Consider the following 15,316-nt stretch of genomic DNA (forward strand, 5'->3'; position numbering starts at 1 on the left):
GGAAGAATTATGCCTTGCTTTTCTCTGTGAAGAGAAAACGTGGGGCTACAAACCCTTCCCATGGAGCTGCGACTCACCGCGGTCGGCGTCGTAGATGTACACGAACTTCTGCCAGCTGTAGTGCTCGATGACACTGATGAGGGCATCCTGCAGCTCGGGGCGCAGCTGCAGCACGAACTGGTTGGAGGTTTCCACGGGGAAGCTCGGGGTTATGAAGCACACGTGGAGGGCCCCGCAGAAGGACGTGAGCATGTTGACGGTTCTCCTCTCGTAAAAGCCGAAGATGGCGTAGACGCCCTTGGAGAACTGGGAGCAGACTGCAGGGGCAGAGGGGAGAAAATCAAGGAGGTTTCTCAGCAATGTCACCAAAATAAAGCTTTTCCCTCAGATAAGCTGCAGGGTCTCTCAGGACTGGATAATTTTCCCACAGGTGAGTGGGTTGGTGAAGGCAACCTGTGAAGAACAGGGCTTGTGGCCATGGAGTGCTTGTTCTTGGTCTCCACAGAGCTGCTTTACTTTTGATAGGAAGAAATTACTCAAAAGAATAAAATCAGTGTCTCCAGGGGTCTGCTGAAGATTTTGCTGCTTCTGGGGTAAAATGAGTTATCTGAACATAGGAACCCTTCAGCAGAAAGAGGCTACTGCAGCCCTGGATGCATTCAGGAAGCAGAAGGAAAGCCTTTGCACAGCAGCACAGCCCTTTGTGGCCAACAACTCCAGAGGGAAATCATGGGTTTGACCTCAACAGCTGAGGAAACCACTCTGGGAGAGCATCTCAGCAAAGGTTCACCAAGGTTCAATGCAGCCACAGCACAGCTCCAGGGGGATCTGTCCTGGGGCGTGAGCTGCTTGGCTCTGAGTCAGAGCCTCTGACACTGGGAGTGTGTTGGTACTTGGGAACACAACTTCGGCAATTTCTGGTTTCCTCACAAAGCCATGGAGACAGGGCTGTGAGCCCAGTGAGGTACCAGCAGTGTCCTGGGAGGTCTCCCCCAGGAGGGCTCCCTGGGTTCCCTGGAAGGTGTCTGTCTGTCTGTCTGTCTGTCTGTCAGCCCCTGTGCTGTGCAGGGAGGGCTCCCTTGGGTTGGAGCCCTTCTCTGCAGAGCACTTAATGAGATCGTGGGAGCTGCTGGGAAAATGCCTGAGGATCTCAGCGAGACAGAGAGAGTTCACACTTTGTGCTGTAAAACTTAGCCCCTGAGACAGTCAGACTCATTCAATATCACCCCTGTTTATGGCACATCCTGAGTTACCATCAATAAATCTCTGAGCTGGAGGTGGTGGCAGTGACAGCACTTTTCCTGTGTCAGAACTCTTGGCACCAGTGTTTCCTCCTCTTGTCACTGTGACTCTGAAGACCTTTGGCTGTGACATTTATACTGACTCGACAATTCACACATCACTTGCCGCTCTCCCAATGCCAGTGCAGGCTGAGGAGTTGGATGTGACATTCTGGGGTCCCCTGGCAAGTGCTCTGCACTGCTTGGGAATCCCCTGACCTGATTTCTGCTGCTAACTGCCAGTGCCCAACCTTCTGCATGTGTTGCTGCAGACAGCCTCCTAAAAACAAAATTCTTGCACCCTTAAGGCTCCATGCGAGCTCTGTCCCTCCAGCAGGGACTCAAAGTCAATTCTGGCTGGCTTAGAGCCATCCTGGAAAAGATTGTTTTGTTCCTCCCTTTGCTACTGCCAGCACCAAACATTCAGAGGGAAGAGCAAGAAATCCTGATTCCCACTGTGCAAAGCAAGTCCCTGCTCCCGTCTCACCCCTGAAACAAAGCAGCCAGGCTTCGTGGTGGTGCTGAGAGCTGAGAATGGAACCTCACAAGACTGAAGAAATTTTTTCCTTTGTCTTGGATCTGAGCCCAGTTTTTGGGCATCCCAGTCCCGCAGTTTGTTCGCAGGGTTGCTCATCCTCTTTTCACTGATTAGCACCTGTGATCTCAGCATTTTCCTCCCACAAGGGAATTTGCTGTTCTGCAGGGCAGGGACGCCTCAGAAAGCCCAAACTGAGACGGAAATAACCCCCTCTTCTCTTTATGTTCACAGCAGTGCCTCTCTTTGCAATCAGCAATTGTGTCTGCATCAGCTGGAGTCACTGCCCTCATCATGAGACTGACACATCCAGGAGGAAAAGCAGCAGATACAGATGGAAATAGTCTGAGCATCTTTTCCATGTGGCTGGAGCAGTGGGTCTAATGAAGGGTGTGAGATACCATATGTGAGAGATCAGAACGTGATCTCCAGAGACCCAGGCTTCAGCCTCACTGAATGATTAAAGAGACATTTTCAGGACAGCTGAACAATCCAGTACAATTAATAGTCCAGACAATAAGCTTAGCTGGCTTGTTTTGTTTTGTTTTGTTTTGTTTTGTTTTGTTTTAGGCAAGGCATGGCTTCCTTGGATTTCTTTTCTATTCAAAAGGAATCTATCCTTTTAAAATTTTTTTTCCTTAACTTTGTGGCTCAGTCACGCTCAGGCATCCCTCCTACACTGTTCTGAGACATCATCAGTGCCAGCATTTGAAACAGATTGTACCAAAGACAACTGGGAAAGTGAACACTCTTTATCATTAGTAAGTTTGGAAAGAACCCTCACTTGCTTTGTACTTGCAGGATAAGTGAGGCCATGGACAAGACAGATAATTTGAAAAAAAAAGGCTTACCAAGAGTTATCTCCCAAAGAAAAACAAAGAAACTCATGTGTCAGTTAATCTGGAAGAATGAAGAGTGAGAGCTGCAGCCACCTTTCTAGGACTGAACATGGCATAATGTAAAAGCAGAGACTGCAAAATTATGTAAATCTCAGGGCTATTTTAAATTACAGATGCTCCAAATGAATTTACACAGCAAAGCTAAAAAGAAATTACTTGCTTGTTATTTAATACACTAAGAGATTGCTGGAACTCCTTACATTTCCTTTAATCATTTTATGAAGCAAATTTGTTAATTATTCTATGTTCATTTCATTGCTCTGCAACTTCCTAATAATCTACTACTAAGAACTGTAAACCTTAAGTAGAAGAAGCAAATATTTTAAGCTTTCTTTGTTTTTGTAGTGATGAGGAGTCACTAGTGTCTGACTGATGGATTTCTAAAAAGACTAAGAAACATAAAAAGGGATGAAGATTGTGCTGGAATGCAAGGCCCAAGAAGTTGAACTCTTCTGGTCAATTGGCTGGTAACAACATCCCCCTTTCCAAGCCCTGTGCTGGCTGTCTGTGAGCAGCTGGCCCCAGCCCAGCTTTTCCTGCAGAGGAGAGCTGCAGTCAGCCTGGAGATCAGCTCCAGCAGCTCAATTTGGACAGCTCCACCTCAAGCTCCTTCCTGCAGGCAGGAATCTGGGTGAAATCCAGCAGCATAAATGTTTGCCCATCCCAGGATGTGAGCACGAGTGAGGAGGGTTTGCTTGGATGCAAATGCACACGTTTGTGGCTGTTTGCCTGTGCTGTTGGTGGCCTCTGGGCTGCAGGGTGGGAAAGGACAGAGAATGTCAGTTCTGTACCTGAATTTGTAATTTATTACAGATAGGTTAGGAGCAGCATTGTGTTCAAGGATGGAATTTTGGTTCATGCAGTTATTAGGGTAGATAGCTTTAGGACTTTGATTGTGTTTAGGGTGAGGAAAACGGTTGCAGTTATTACAGCATACAGGTAGAAGTTGAGGAGGGTGAGTTTAGGGTTGTAGATGATAATGATTGCTATTCAGCCTAGGTGAGAGATGGAAGAAAAGGCCAGGATTTTTCAGATTTGTGTTTGGTTGAGACCCATTCATCCTCCCAGGGCTGCTGAGAGAAAGAATAGCTAGGATAGTTAAGAGCGTAGGGTTTAGTGATGGCGAGGTTTGAATTTGTAATTTATTACAGAAGAATTTCCCTCTAAAGTAGCCCTTGGAAAATATAGTCCATAATGATTGATAACCTACTGCTGTGTTCTCCATGATCAGTCTTGTTTAATTGATCAGTTTGGGATTTGTGGATGAGGTATTCCCAGTGTGTGCTGCACCAGGCCCCAGGGACACCCCATATCCCTCCTTCTCCAGGCATAGGATTTCTCCCTGAGATCTCCAGTGCTGTTCAGCAAGGAAAATTAAGCAAAAGCAGAGGCATTAACAAGATTGTCACCTGGTTATGCTGAAGAGACAATCCAGTGACAACCAGCTGCTCTCTGCAGAGTGCCTGTGGCAGCCAGGTGAGGCCAGAGCTCATCTGACTGCTCTAAAATATTTTCTAACTTACAGCAAAAGTCAAAATAGTTTGTAAATTAGTTAAAAAGTGACTGATGTGGTGGAACAAGCAGGGGATGCTGCCCCTCTCTCCCTGTGGAATGGTAGCCATCAGGGAGCTGATGTGTCCTTGAATTCAGATGAGGAAAAAGGCATCTGTGATTCACTCACTTGGAACCCACAGACTCCAGGATTTCTAGTCCTTGCAGTGTTTCTCCAAAGCTCTCTTTTCATATGGAAATATTCGAGGTAAAGAATGTACATCAGAGACAAACACTGGCTTTACTGAAAGCACACACAGGAGAGGACACTTATTTGGGAGCTGAAAGAGGCAGCTCTGGCCACCTTTGCAGATGCTTCTGAGAAAAACACATCAGTAAATACATCAACGCTCACAACTTTAAATTGCATATTTTCTCTGTGGGAGAGAAAAGCAAAAGAGGTGTTTTGAGTCTGTAAAAATTCATGGTAGAATTTTTTTTTGGCTGCAGCTCTTAACCAGAGTGAGTAGATGAACAAGATTGATTTCTGCATTGGGAGAGTCAGAAGTATTTTACAAGCAGGTGTTTGACCTGATCCACATTGTTGAGGGTGAAGGGCAGATGTCAGATAAAACAGATATCTCCTTCAGGTTTTGGTGAAAGAAGAAAACCCAAAAAGTTTCTCTCAGAAACCATCACCACAAAGAGGGGCTGAAATAGGATTTGAGGTGGGAGGAAGGGCAAATGGGCTGCACAGAAGGATGGAAATGAGGATTTGGTTTCCAGCAGTGAAAAGTGTGCATTCTGCTGAGAATCTGCAAACAAGACTGCAGAAAGAGAAGTGCTCTCCAGGGACACAGCTGGGGAGGAAGCCTGGTAGGAGATCCTGGCAACTGCTCATCTGCCATCTCCTTTAGAAGCAGAATTTTCACCATTTCACTGAGTTTAAGACTAGAAAGGGACATTAGATCATTTCTACTGACTTGTTGTATCTCATGGATTATTAAGTTTCACCCAGCTACCCCTGGAGGGAGCCAATAATATGGCTCAGTTGACTCTTAGGAGATTCAGCTGCTGCATGTGCCTCAGTCAGAGAACAGAAGTAGCAGAGACAGTGCTAATACCCAAAGCCACAAGAGCGGTAAAAAACCTGATTAAATGCAGTATCCCCAGATGTTCCTCACAAATGACTCATGTTCTCACTTGCAAAAGGGGACATGCAGCCCAGATGGTCCCTGCCAGATCTCAGAGGCCTTCCTGACCCTGGAGAATGTCATGGCATCTAGGAGGGAAGACACAGCATCTTCTCCAGGAAAGCTATTCCTATGATGCTAAGCTGCACGTGTGACCAAATGATTCCCCATAGCCCAAACAAAAAAAAAAAAAAAAATAGAGAAAACATAGATTCCAAAATAAGAAGAAATCTTTGAAGCCAATCAACCCAGCGCACACCAAAATGAAAAAGTGCCTTTTAAAAATTGCAAGGATAATAAAATAGTGATCTCAGTTATCCCTGCAAGCTGCTAAAGATGAGCCCTGCCATGCCTGCAGCCCCACTACCATCTCCGTGTGCCCAAACCTGCTGGGACACAGAACCAACACCCTCACTCGCAGCAGAACAGGCTCACTGACAACAGTGGTGTCAAGAAGCAGCTCCCACATGCTTCCCTTTGCTCACTTGCAGCGTGCTTGTGCACATGTGGGAAAGAGGAGGGAGGATTTGCATGCATAATTAATTCTCAGCGTGCCCTGCCTGGAGGCGACCCTACGCTGAGATGGGAGAACCTGACATCAGGTTGGCAAAGCTGGTGGGGTTCCAAGGAAAGAGCTCTGGTGTCTGCTGCAATTAGGCTCAGCTCAGCTCTCCTCCCCAATGTTTGTCCTCGCAGCTCTCCTCTGTGGCGTAGGTGCCAGAGCACATCCCAACGACAGCATGTTCCCACAGATTTCTGCAGCAGGGGAAAGCCAAACAGATTCCACACTCCCCCATTGTTCCACTCGTGTGTTTGGTTAGCTGACAGCAGATATGTCCCACATATTTGATCAACTGCAAATCAGGCTGATGTGCTATCACAAGAAATCCGTGTTTTTCTTTCAAATATACAAAAGGTACAGAACAGTGCTCCCTTCCATCATTTCCCTGCACTGCTGCTCCAATGATCCTGGAAGCTGGAAAGTAGTGTTGGTTTTTAAATAAAGATCTGCTTTCCTTCCCTCATATTTAAACAATAATCTGTCACTGAAGAGCTGCTTATAAATGCATGTGCTGATAGCTTCAAGTTTTTCAGTGAAGTTTTCCAGCACAACAAATAAGTCTTAGTTTGCCTGGCTGACAAATGATAAATTTCCTTTGAGATCAAATTGCATTTGGGGTTTTTTCTCACATGGCACTGAGTTTTAGGAAACAGAAATAGCATGGTGGTTTGGTCACCAAAAATTCACAGCACGGACTCTCATTTATTTAAGTGAACTTTTGAATTAAAATCATGGTGGTGGAAGATACAGTCATGGGAAGTTTAATCTCTCTAAGGAGCCAGTTGAAGGTCCTTGCTCTTCCACTTGTGTACTTCACATCTCAAAACCTCTTTTTATTTTTCTACTAAAGTCTTTGAATGCAGTTCTTATCCAGTGTGACTACAAAACAGAAGAAAAAAAATTCAAATATCAAAGGTTTTAATGAGGTCACTGAACTTGTTGAAATAAGGAAAGAAGGGAAATGATGATGTTTGTGTCAAGATTCTACTTACTTGCTTTATTTGTTTTCTAAAAGTGTTTTAGCAACTTTGGGGTTGCTAATACTTTGTTGAGTCACATATACCAAGAATTAAATATATTGAAGAGTTTACAGTCAACACAAAATATTTCTGAGCACTTTTAATAGGAATTAGATGCAAATCCCTATGCAGAAGACAGTGAGATCAGAAGCATCCTTAAGAGGGTCTCATTTCTTCTGTGGGTAGAATTAGATTATTATTCTAATAGGGACAGTTTGGCTAATGAGGATCCTGTGGTTAACAGAGCAGATTATGTGTAAGGAGAAATGGGTCCATTGCCATCTCTGTGTCAGGTTTGTTGTTAATCATGGTTTGGATCTTTCCTTGTGAGGGAACTGCTTTTCTCTGAGCCCATCTGTCCCAGTTCCCTTGGTCAGAGGCTGACATTTGCACCGTGCTCATTCAGACCCAAAATGGGACCCATTTCTGAGCTGGAAGCACTGGTGCCATGCTCTCAAACTGTGTAAGGCTCTTGTTGTCCACTGCCTTCATCTCTCCAGTGTCCCATAGCAGAGCCACAGCTTTTCTACAGCACCCCCTGCTTTCATAATTTAAAACCAGAAAAGATGTGCAGAAGGGCTCTGGTGACTGGAAAAAACTCTTCATTTTTCAGCTCTAATAAAAGACCTGTCCTTTCCACCTTGTCTTATTGTTTAAATGGGAGTGTTTTCCCCCATGCCAGTCTGGCTCCTTTCTGGAGCACAGCTAACAAACCCATTTGGGATACAGTCTTCTGAGAGCCTTTTGTAGCACATCTTGTCTTGGAAAATCCTCAAATCATTGAATGGTTTTGCTTGGAAGGGACCTTAAAGATGTGCCAGAACTTCTGACACTGTCATCAGGTCTGCTGGGCAGTCTGGCTCTTTGCAGTGTCCAGAAAGAGCCCAGCAGAAAATGCTGCTGTGCTGGGTTCTCCTTGGGTTCCCAGGAGCTCTGCAAAAGCTCCTGAACCCTCTCACCCCACAACCCTCACCCTGAGCTCCCCTGCAGCCACTCCAGAGGGAAGGAGCGATCCCTGTAGGGCCCCCAGCTGCAGATGGGTGCTCCCATGGCACCCAGGGACTCAGGAAGGCCAGAGATCCCTGCTCTCACCTAACCTTCCACAGTGAAATTGAGAGCTCATCATTTGTCCTCATTGAACTCTCTGTGTCTGAAGCAGAGACATAAATATTAAAGCAAGATTACTACAAATGGAAAAGCGACAGCGACATTGTAAAAGCAGATGAGGAATGAGGGTTGAACCAGTTTTCCTTCTGCTTTTTTATTAGATGGCCTTTTGCATTATATTGGTCCTTCTGAAGTGCTGTACAGCTTCTTGTACAAGGAAAACTAAGTAGAGGATCATGGTGTGGATTCTGCTGGGAAACATGAACAACAACAGAGTGAAAGAACAGAGCACCAGCATCTTAATAGAGTATACAGCACACATCTCAGCTCACCACAGCATTTAATTCTGGGCTGTAAGTGCTGAATTATTAAAACAGTAGAAAGAGGGGAGTGAGGAGTGGGAGGAGGGGAGATAAGCAGTGGCAGAAAGCAAATGTGTCACATAGAGAAGGTCTTGCTGCAGATGAAGTACATTTTGTCTTCAATAGCTTCCTTTCTTTCCCTAATACATGATATTGGTTTGTAGACATTAAAGCCTCAGACTTCAGTGCAAGCCTCAGGTTATGGTGGGGATTTTGTAAGGGCCTGTCTTGAAACAGTCTGCAGAACTTTACATTTACCAAGGACAAGGACCCTTCAAAGAGAACCTCTCACACACAGGACAGAGCATCATGTCCTTGAGGGTGGCAGGAGGTACCTTAACCCATTAGCTGGCACGTTATTTATAAACCTTCACATTTTCTATCCACTTTCAGGGCTACATCACAAGTATCTGCTGAGTTAGCAAAGCAGATGCTCCAAAACCTACATGTGCTATCACTGCCCCAGAAGTGCCACCCCTCCTGCAGTCACTGGAGCCTTTTGTTTTCTGGGAAGAGGAGAGAAAGGCACAAACCCAACAAACCCAACGAACTACTCAGCACACAAGGATTAAGCCCTAGAGCACAGCCCTTTTGTGCTACCTGGTTGCACATTGTGCTCACCTCAGGTCTGTGAAAGCACTAATGGTTTTAAAACCTATTTAACATCTCAGCAAGGGCTGAGTTTGGTGCAGAATGACAAGATCCTTTGGCATCTGAGAGTGCTGGTTTTTGTGGCCTTAAGTGCCTCCCCTGGTGGCTCTTTGCTATAGTCATGCCTTGTAGGGTTTTTATTTTCCCTTTTCACATTAATGTTCCGTTCCATTGTGCTCACAGCTTTGTTCAGAGCTACTTAATGTCAGGGGGAATATTACCATTTCTTCCCGCTCATTAGAACAGCTTTAATCCTGCCTGCACTGCGAGGACAATAAATGATAAGAGTTACAACATTTTGATTTCTGCAGTGCCTCAGAGCACCAGGTTTGGTGGAAAATCCCAAACAAACAAGTTTAAGCTTGAGATCTTTTAAACTCAGTGGGAGACAGTGTTGTCTGGGGAGCAGGGAGGCAGCAGTGTGACAGATGGTGAGATCTGGACCTGTGGTTTGCAGTTTTATGGTCTCTGGTGGAACTTCTGCGCGAGTTGCTCGCCGTGGGTGGTGGAACAAACAGTTTACATGAAGTGCATCCAGTCAGGGTGCCCAGATGGAGCTTCTGCAGAGGGGAGATGCTTAAACCAGGGCTGCAAGCAGCTCCAGAGGCCAGTTCCCCCTCGTGGGAGGTGAAGACATCCATCCCTCTGAGTGATGTGAGTGGCGGGGATGCAGGAACTGGGAGAGCCCTTCTCAGTCCCACTGCTCCCACAAACCTGTGGGTAAATGTGGAGCCCCTTGGGAAAGTGGCACAAAATACCAAATATCAGCCTGGCTACCCAGCATGACCTTCAGCACAAATAAAGTGGAATTTGAGGTTTTTTTCCTAAAAAAACTTAGGTGAAATTTGTGTCATTTTACCAGCATGACAGAGGGGACTTTTACAGCTACAGGCTTCTCCTGAACCTGCATAGAACCCACAAAAACCATGTCCCGTAGCAAACTCACAGGACTGAGGGAAGGACCAGGATGTGGGAGAAGCTGCAAAGCACATCACCAGCTATACAAAGTGGCCTTAGATACACATCTTTTGCCTAAAAGTCGTTTGGGCAACCAAATCCCTTTAATGTCAGTGACAGGCGGTATCAAATACAAAGCAAAACTTTGGGAAAGGCTTTTCAGCCGGATGTTTTACTTACAGAGTTTCATATGTCACAGTAAAGATTTATGCTAATGAATGATAAAAAATCAACAACTCTACACAGAGGCCAGTGAAAGCACCAGGAGTCTCTCAGTTATCCTGCTGCAGGACTGAGAAAATAACCTGGAAAATGGTGTGGCTTAGGGAGAAGAATGTTAGAGCATCCTTGGCATTGGGAAAACACTGAGATCCCTTCCTGACGTGCCTACTTACCAGAAAACACCTTCCCTACTGATTTCTATTCTGGGAGAATTTTTAGGCTGCTGGAGAAAGAGACTGTCTAGTGAGCTGCAGAGAGCAGGGGAGATCATGTAAAACACTCTGCATAAATGCAGATTGCAGGGAGGCCAAGCAGAGCACAGGAAGGGGAGTTGCTGCAAACCTGGGGGCTGTTCATCATTGCAGAGCAGTGACACTGCACTCACAGATGCAGGTTCTGCCTCAAGCAGTCACTCAGTGCAAACCAAAGCTGATGACAGCATTTAGGCAGTCAGTGAGAAAACCCCACTGCTTCCCAGCAGAAACTTTACCTGTAAAATATTATTTAGACAGAAAAGCAGCAGCAGGCTGGGGGATGCTCATTTGTACCACTTCTCACAAGCATCAGAGACTCTTGCACCAGGTGTGGCTCAGCACTTCTGTTGACATTACAGAGAAATGCCTCCAATGAAATCCATTTGTTCATGAAACTGGGATCACTTGCCAGCCAGGGGCAGGCAGGACTTGCACAGAGAGGCACCAGGAGCACTAGCTTTTCAAGGAGTGGGAACATTCCTTGGATTTAACAAATGTTGTGCAAGACAGCTGAGCCATGGAAAGCTTCACACTTCAGGACTTGCTTCCCACAAGGAAAACTGGGAAACAACACCATGCACTGGACTCTTGACTGCACAGCTAAAGTGAGCACATTGCATAGCTAAAGGTATCATTAGCCTAATTAAGGCAGCATTTATTCCAGAAGCCTCTGGGGGAAAGGCAGGTGGAACTTCCATCTACAAGAGAAGGTTGGCAGGGCAGAGGCTGCTGCCACTGGTGGGAAGAACCCAAATAAAAACTTTGTGTGGAAGAACAGGCAAGAAGAAACATCCCTGGGACAGGTTCTTTTCTCTTGGTGTTCACAGGAAGCCCGAGGTGCAATGTAAAACCTGTGATTTTACACCTCTGGGACTGTCCTGGCTAAGCTGTGAGGGCTGTGATTTTCTTCTCTCTGTACTGCAACCCACTTTCAGTGCTGAATGTGGCAGGGAGGAGTGTGCAGTGTAGCCTTCACTTCCAGCTCCTGACCCTCCTGCTGGAGTGAAGATTCATTTCCCTGTGAGAGAAATCCTTTCTGGCTGCCCGTATTTAACATGGCAGTGAACATCTGCAGGGGTATTTCCAAAGAGTTTGTTGGGATCATTCCCCTGCACTGCCGGTCCTGACAGCAGAGCAATGTCAGCTGAGAGCCTCGGTGGCATTTCCAAAACATGCTTGAATTGCTGAGTTGGCTGCTGTGTCTGTTTTAAGAAGAGATGTTGGGATGATCTTGAGGTGATTTGGGTGTGTAAGGTGTGACAGTGTTCACAGGGGTTTTCAGATGAGGGAAGAGAGGAGGATTTGATTCCATGTTTCAGAAAGCTTGATTTATTATTATATATATTACATTAAAACTATACTAAAAGAATAGAAGAAAGGATTTCATCAGAATGCTAGCTAAGCTAAGAATAGAAAGGAATGATAACAAAGGTTTGTGTCTCGGGCTCTCTGTCCAAGCCAGCTGGCCTGTGACTGGCCATTAATTAGAAACATCCAATATGGGCCAATCACAGATGCACCTGTTGCATTCCACAGCGGCAGATAACCATTGTTTACATTTTGTTCCTGAGGCCTCTCAACTTCTCAGGAGGAAAAATCCTAAGGAAAGGATTTTTCATAAAAGATGTCTGCAACAGTAAGGAAGCCACATGGTGCATGGAATCTCTGAAAATTAGCTTTTGTTAATATATACTAAAAGCTTTTCTCCTGTGACAATTTTACCAGTGCATTCCCAAGGAAAGATGCTTTTCTGGCATTGTCTGAGGAGCAATAGAAGAACTGGGGTCATGTGCAGGTTTGGTTGGCAGAATCAACCTCTGTCCATGTGCACCTTGCACCATCCTGCTGGTGCAGCTGTAAATCCATGGCTAAAATCCACTTGCATCCTCCTGCAAACTTCTTTCTTGAACCCCTAATATAAAGAGAGTTGAGAAAATCATCAGCTTTCTTCCTGGTTGGAAATATTAGTCTGTGCAGTATAAGCAAGACAGCTGAGAAATATTTTATTTCAGTGTAGGAAAGTTGTCTGCATTATAGTTTCCCTGGTAACTACATCGAGGCCAACAGAATTACACTGGGTCTAACTATGGTCTGGTTTTGTCAGGTGGGAAGCACAGCATGTTTCCTGCAGGAGGGATACAGGACCTGATTTGTGGGTGCACTCAGCTGTGACTGGCTTGTAAAGTGTGTTTGCTTCATGTCTGCTTGAGCAAGGTCACTCGGTCCTCCTCAGAATGAAACCAAAAGGAATTTGTGATAAAAGACCCCTGAGAAACTTTCCTTGACATCCTTATCGGAAAAATCCTTCAAAGCAAATGGATGGGAAATAACAGAACCCTGAGGAGTTGTGAAAGCTGGATGGGAAAGAGAAATGGGGGAAAGGAGATGCAAGCTTGAGGTTCACTGATGGGAGAGCAGCAATTTAAATTTCAACATCAATTGGAGCTTTGAAAGAGGAAAAACAAGGATGAAAGAGAGTGTGAAGGGGGGCTGAGTGCAGGTGCATTCAGGGATTCAAGGGTGAGGTGCCTTTTTCTGGCAGGTGTGGGAGGAACATGGTCATCAACACCTGGGTCACTGTTTATCCTCTCTCTGAATGGAAAAAGTAACATTTTCCCCCTCTTTAATGACAACAAGTTTTGTCTAAGATGGGTTTTTCCAAAACTCACTGCCTAAAGCCTGGCAGTCTGTCCTCCATTAAGATTTTTAACCTCATTTCACAGCTGGACAGATGGAAGCAGCCACCTGCGCCAAGACACAGAACCTTTTTGGGGTGGCCCCAAGTGCCCTCACATGGTCACCCCTTTGTCAGACAATGAAGAGCAGGCCCATTTCAGGGCTTTTCCAGCAGGATGCTCACATTTCACCAGTGAAAACCCTTCCCCAGTGGGTGGTGGATGCTGCACAGGGCACTCCCTGTCCCTGTTCTCTCCTCTCACCCATCCCTTGGCGGAGGGAAGATGCTGACAGCAGAGCAGGGCAGCTCTGCAGTGCTGTGATGCTCCTGCCTGAGCACACACACACACACACACACACACACACACTTGGCATCTCACCCCCCAATCTGGGGATTTTGTGGCCAGCTGTTGAGTGGGCACTTTGCAGCAGAACTCATGTACTGGCTTTAGCACTAAAACCATTGCAATTCCTCTCACAGCTCAGCCTCAGCCCCCGCTGGTTCACACTGGGCTGGAGGGAAGAAGGACAACGTGACCTCTGGCCTGAGAGGCTGGAGACCTTCCCAGAACAAAGCCATGCCCCCTCCAATGCCTTTTGTTTGGCTCTCTCTGTGTGATTTCATGGTTTATTAGCTTTTAAGAAGCACAAGGCTTATCTAATGGCTTGACTTTCAGCATGGTACTGGGTGCCCAGCTGGTGGCTTTTGAGTTTCTGCCAGACATTGGTTTCTGGGCCAAGAAAATCTCTCCCTGTGGGGCAGGGATGGTCTGGACCAGCAGCTCAGTTCAAGTTTATCCCATCTCCACTCCTCAGTGGAGCAAAGGGGAGTTATTTTTCCCATTGACTCTACCAGATGAGTGCAATGTGGACTGTGGGTCTCAATTAAATGAAAATGTAGGAGGAGAAGTTGGCCATCTTTGCCACAAAACTTGTCCTATTCCTGCATCACACTGGCATGCCTTTTGTTGCAAGACAGAGCATCTTTAAGAAAGATAAAAAAGACCCAATTTTTATGGACAATGTATATTTTAGGAGCATGCTTCTAAATGAAATTTTCTTCTGTGCTTATACAGACTCTTCATTTCTGGTTGGAAGCCTCCCACTTTATTTTCTAGGCGTGAGATCTTCAGCACCTAACACCTAGGGGAATCTCAGATTGTAGCTACTCTGTTTTTAGCTTTCTCCCTTAAAAAAATAAATACATTCTTGAAAGTTACAAAGCAACTGGCCAGGCTTTTGATGATCTTTCATTACACAGAAAGCAAACATTCAAATGGTCCATTGGACAAGCAAAGAATCAATTTGTTTGAAGAAAAGTTACCCAAGACACCCCAGTTATTTTAGTTCACTTTACCATAAAAGCTTTGGTAGGCTTTACTTTTAGCATCTCTGAGACAAAACTAATGCCAATGGAACAGATCCAATAAAGACAGGCAACAAAGCTAGCCGAAATTTCTCATCACCTTCTTTTCCCCTTCAAATGAAAACTGAGGCTTGATCAAAAGCAGGAAGTTGCTGGTTTTGGCAAAACAGCCTGATTTTCCCAGGGAAAAACAACAGGGATAAAAGTTTTACTGTTAAGGCAGAACATTAAAAGATAAATTCTGGGACACAATTAACCCTCAACTGCTCTGGACCATAAATTGCTCTCCGAGAGCTGGCAGTGTTCTTCCCCCTGGAAGAGATGCTGCAAGGGCAGTGAGTCAGAGCAGCAGGGATGAATCTGAGGTGAGAGGTGGACAGAGTGGGGTCAGAGGAGATGCTGCCAGGTTCATGCTCCGCTGCAGGTGGGATGTTCAGCCACTCCCAGAACTCCATCTCCTGAGAAACTCACCCTTGTTTCTGTGTGCATTTGCACTTGCTCTGCACCCAGAGAACCTCTGCTCAGCACAGCACGTGGCCCCTGTCCTGCCCTGCTCACAGAGGGATGTGTCACAGTGCACAGTGTGTCTGAGCCATCAGCCCTCTGTTCCCCACTGTCCCCAAGTGCTCGCCTTTCCCTGCTCCAACAGGTACAGCCACGTCTCTCCCTGTGCTTCAGCTCCATCCCTGCCTTGTCACCTGCCCTGGAGCAGCTCCTTATCAGCCTCAGCAGTGCCCCACAA

General features: G+C 45.9%; 1 protein-coding gene across 2 annotated transcripts in view; it reads right to left on the reverse strand.

Annotated features, from left to right (window-relative positions):
- GRIA1 (glutamate ionotropic receptor AMPA type subunit 1) overlaps positions 1–15,316 on the reverse strand; it is a 120,744-nt gene that overhangs the window by 64,729 nt on the left and 40,699 nt on the right. For both annotated transcript variants that reach the window (XM_058034845.1, XM_058034846.1), the window contains exon 3: positions 78–317. In XM_058034845.1, the coding sequence (XP_057890828.1) occupies positions 78–317 (240 nt within the window). The remainder of the gene's footprint in view (positions 1–77; positions 318–15,316) is intronic.

Source organism: Melospiza georgiana, chromosome 15 (genome assembly GCF_028018845.1).
Source record: "Melospiza georgiana isolate bMelGeo1 chromosome 15, bMelGeo1.pri, whole genome shotgun sequence".
NCBI classification, from domain to species: domain Eukaryota; kingdom Metazoa; phylum Chordata; class Aves; order Passeriformes; family Passerellidae; genus Melospiza; species Melospiza georgiana.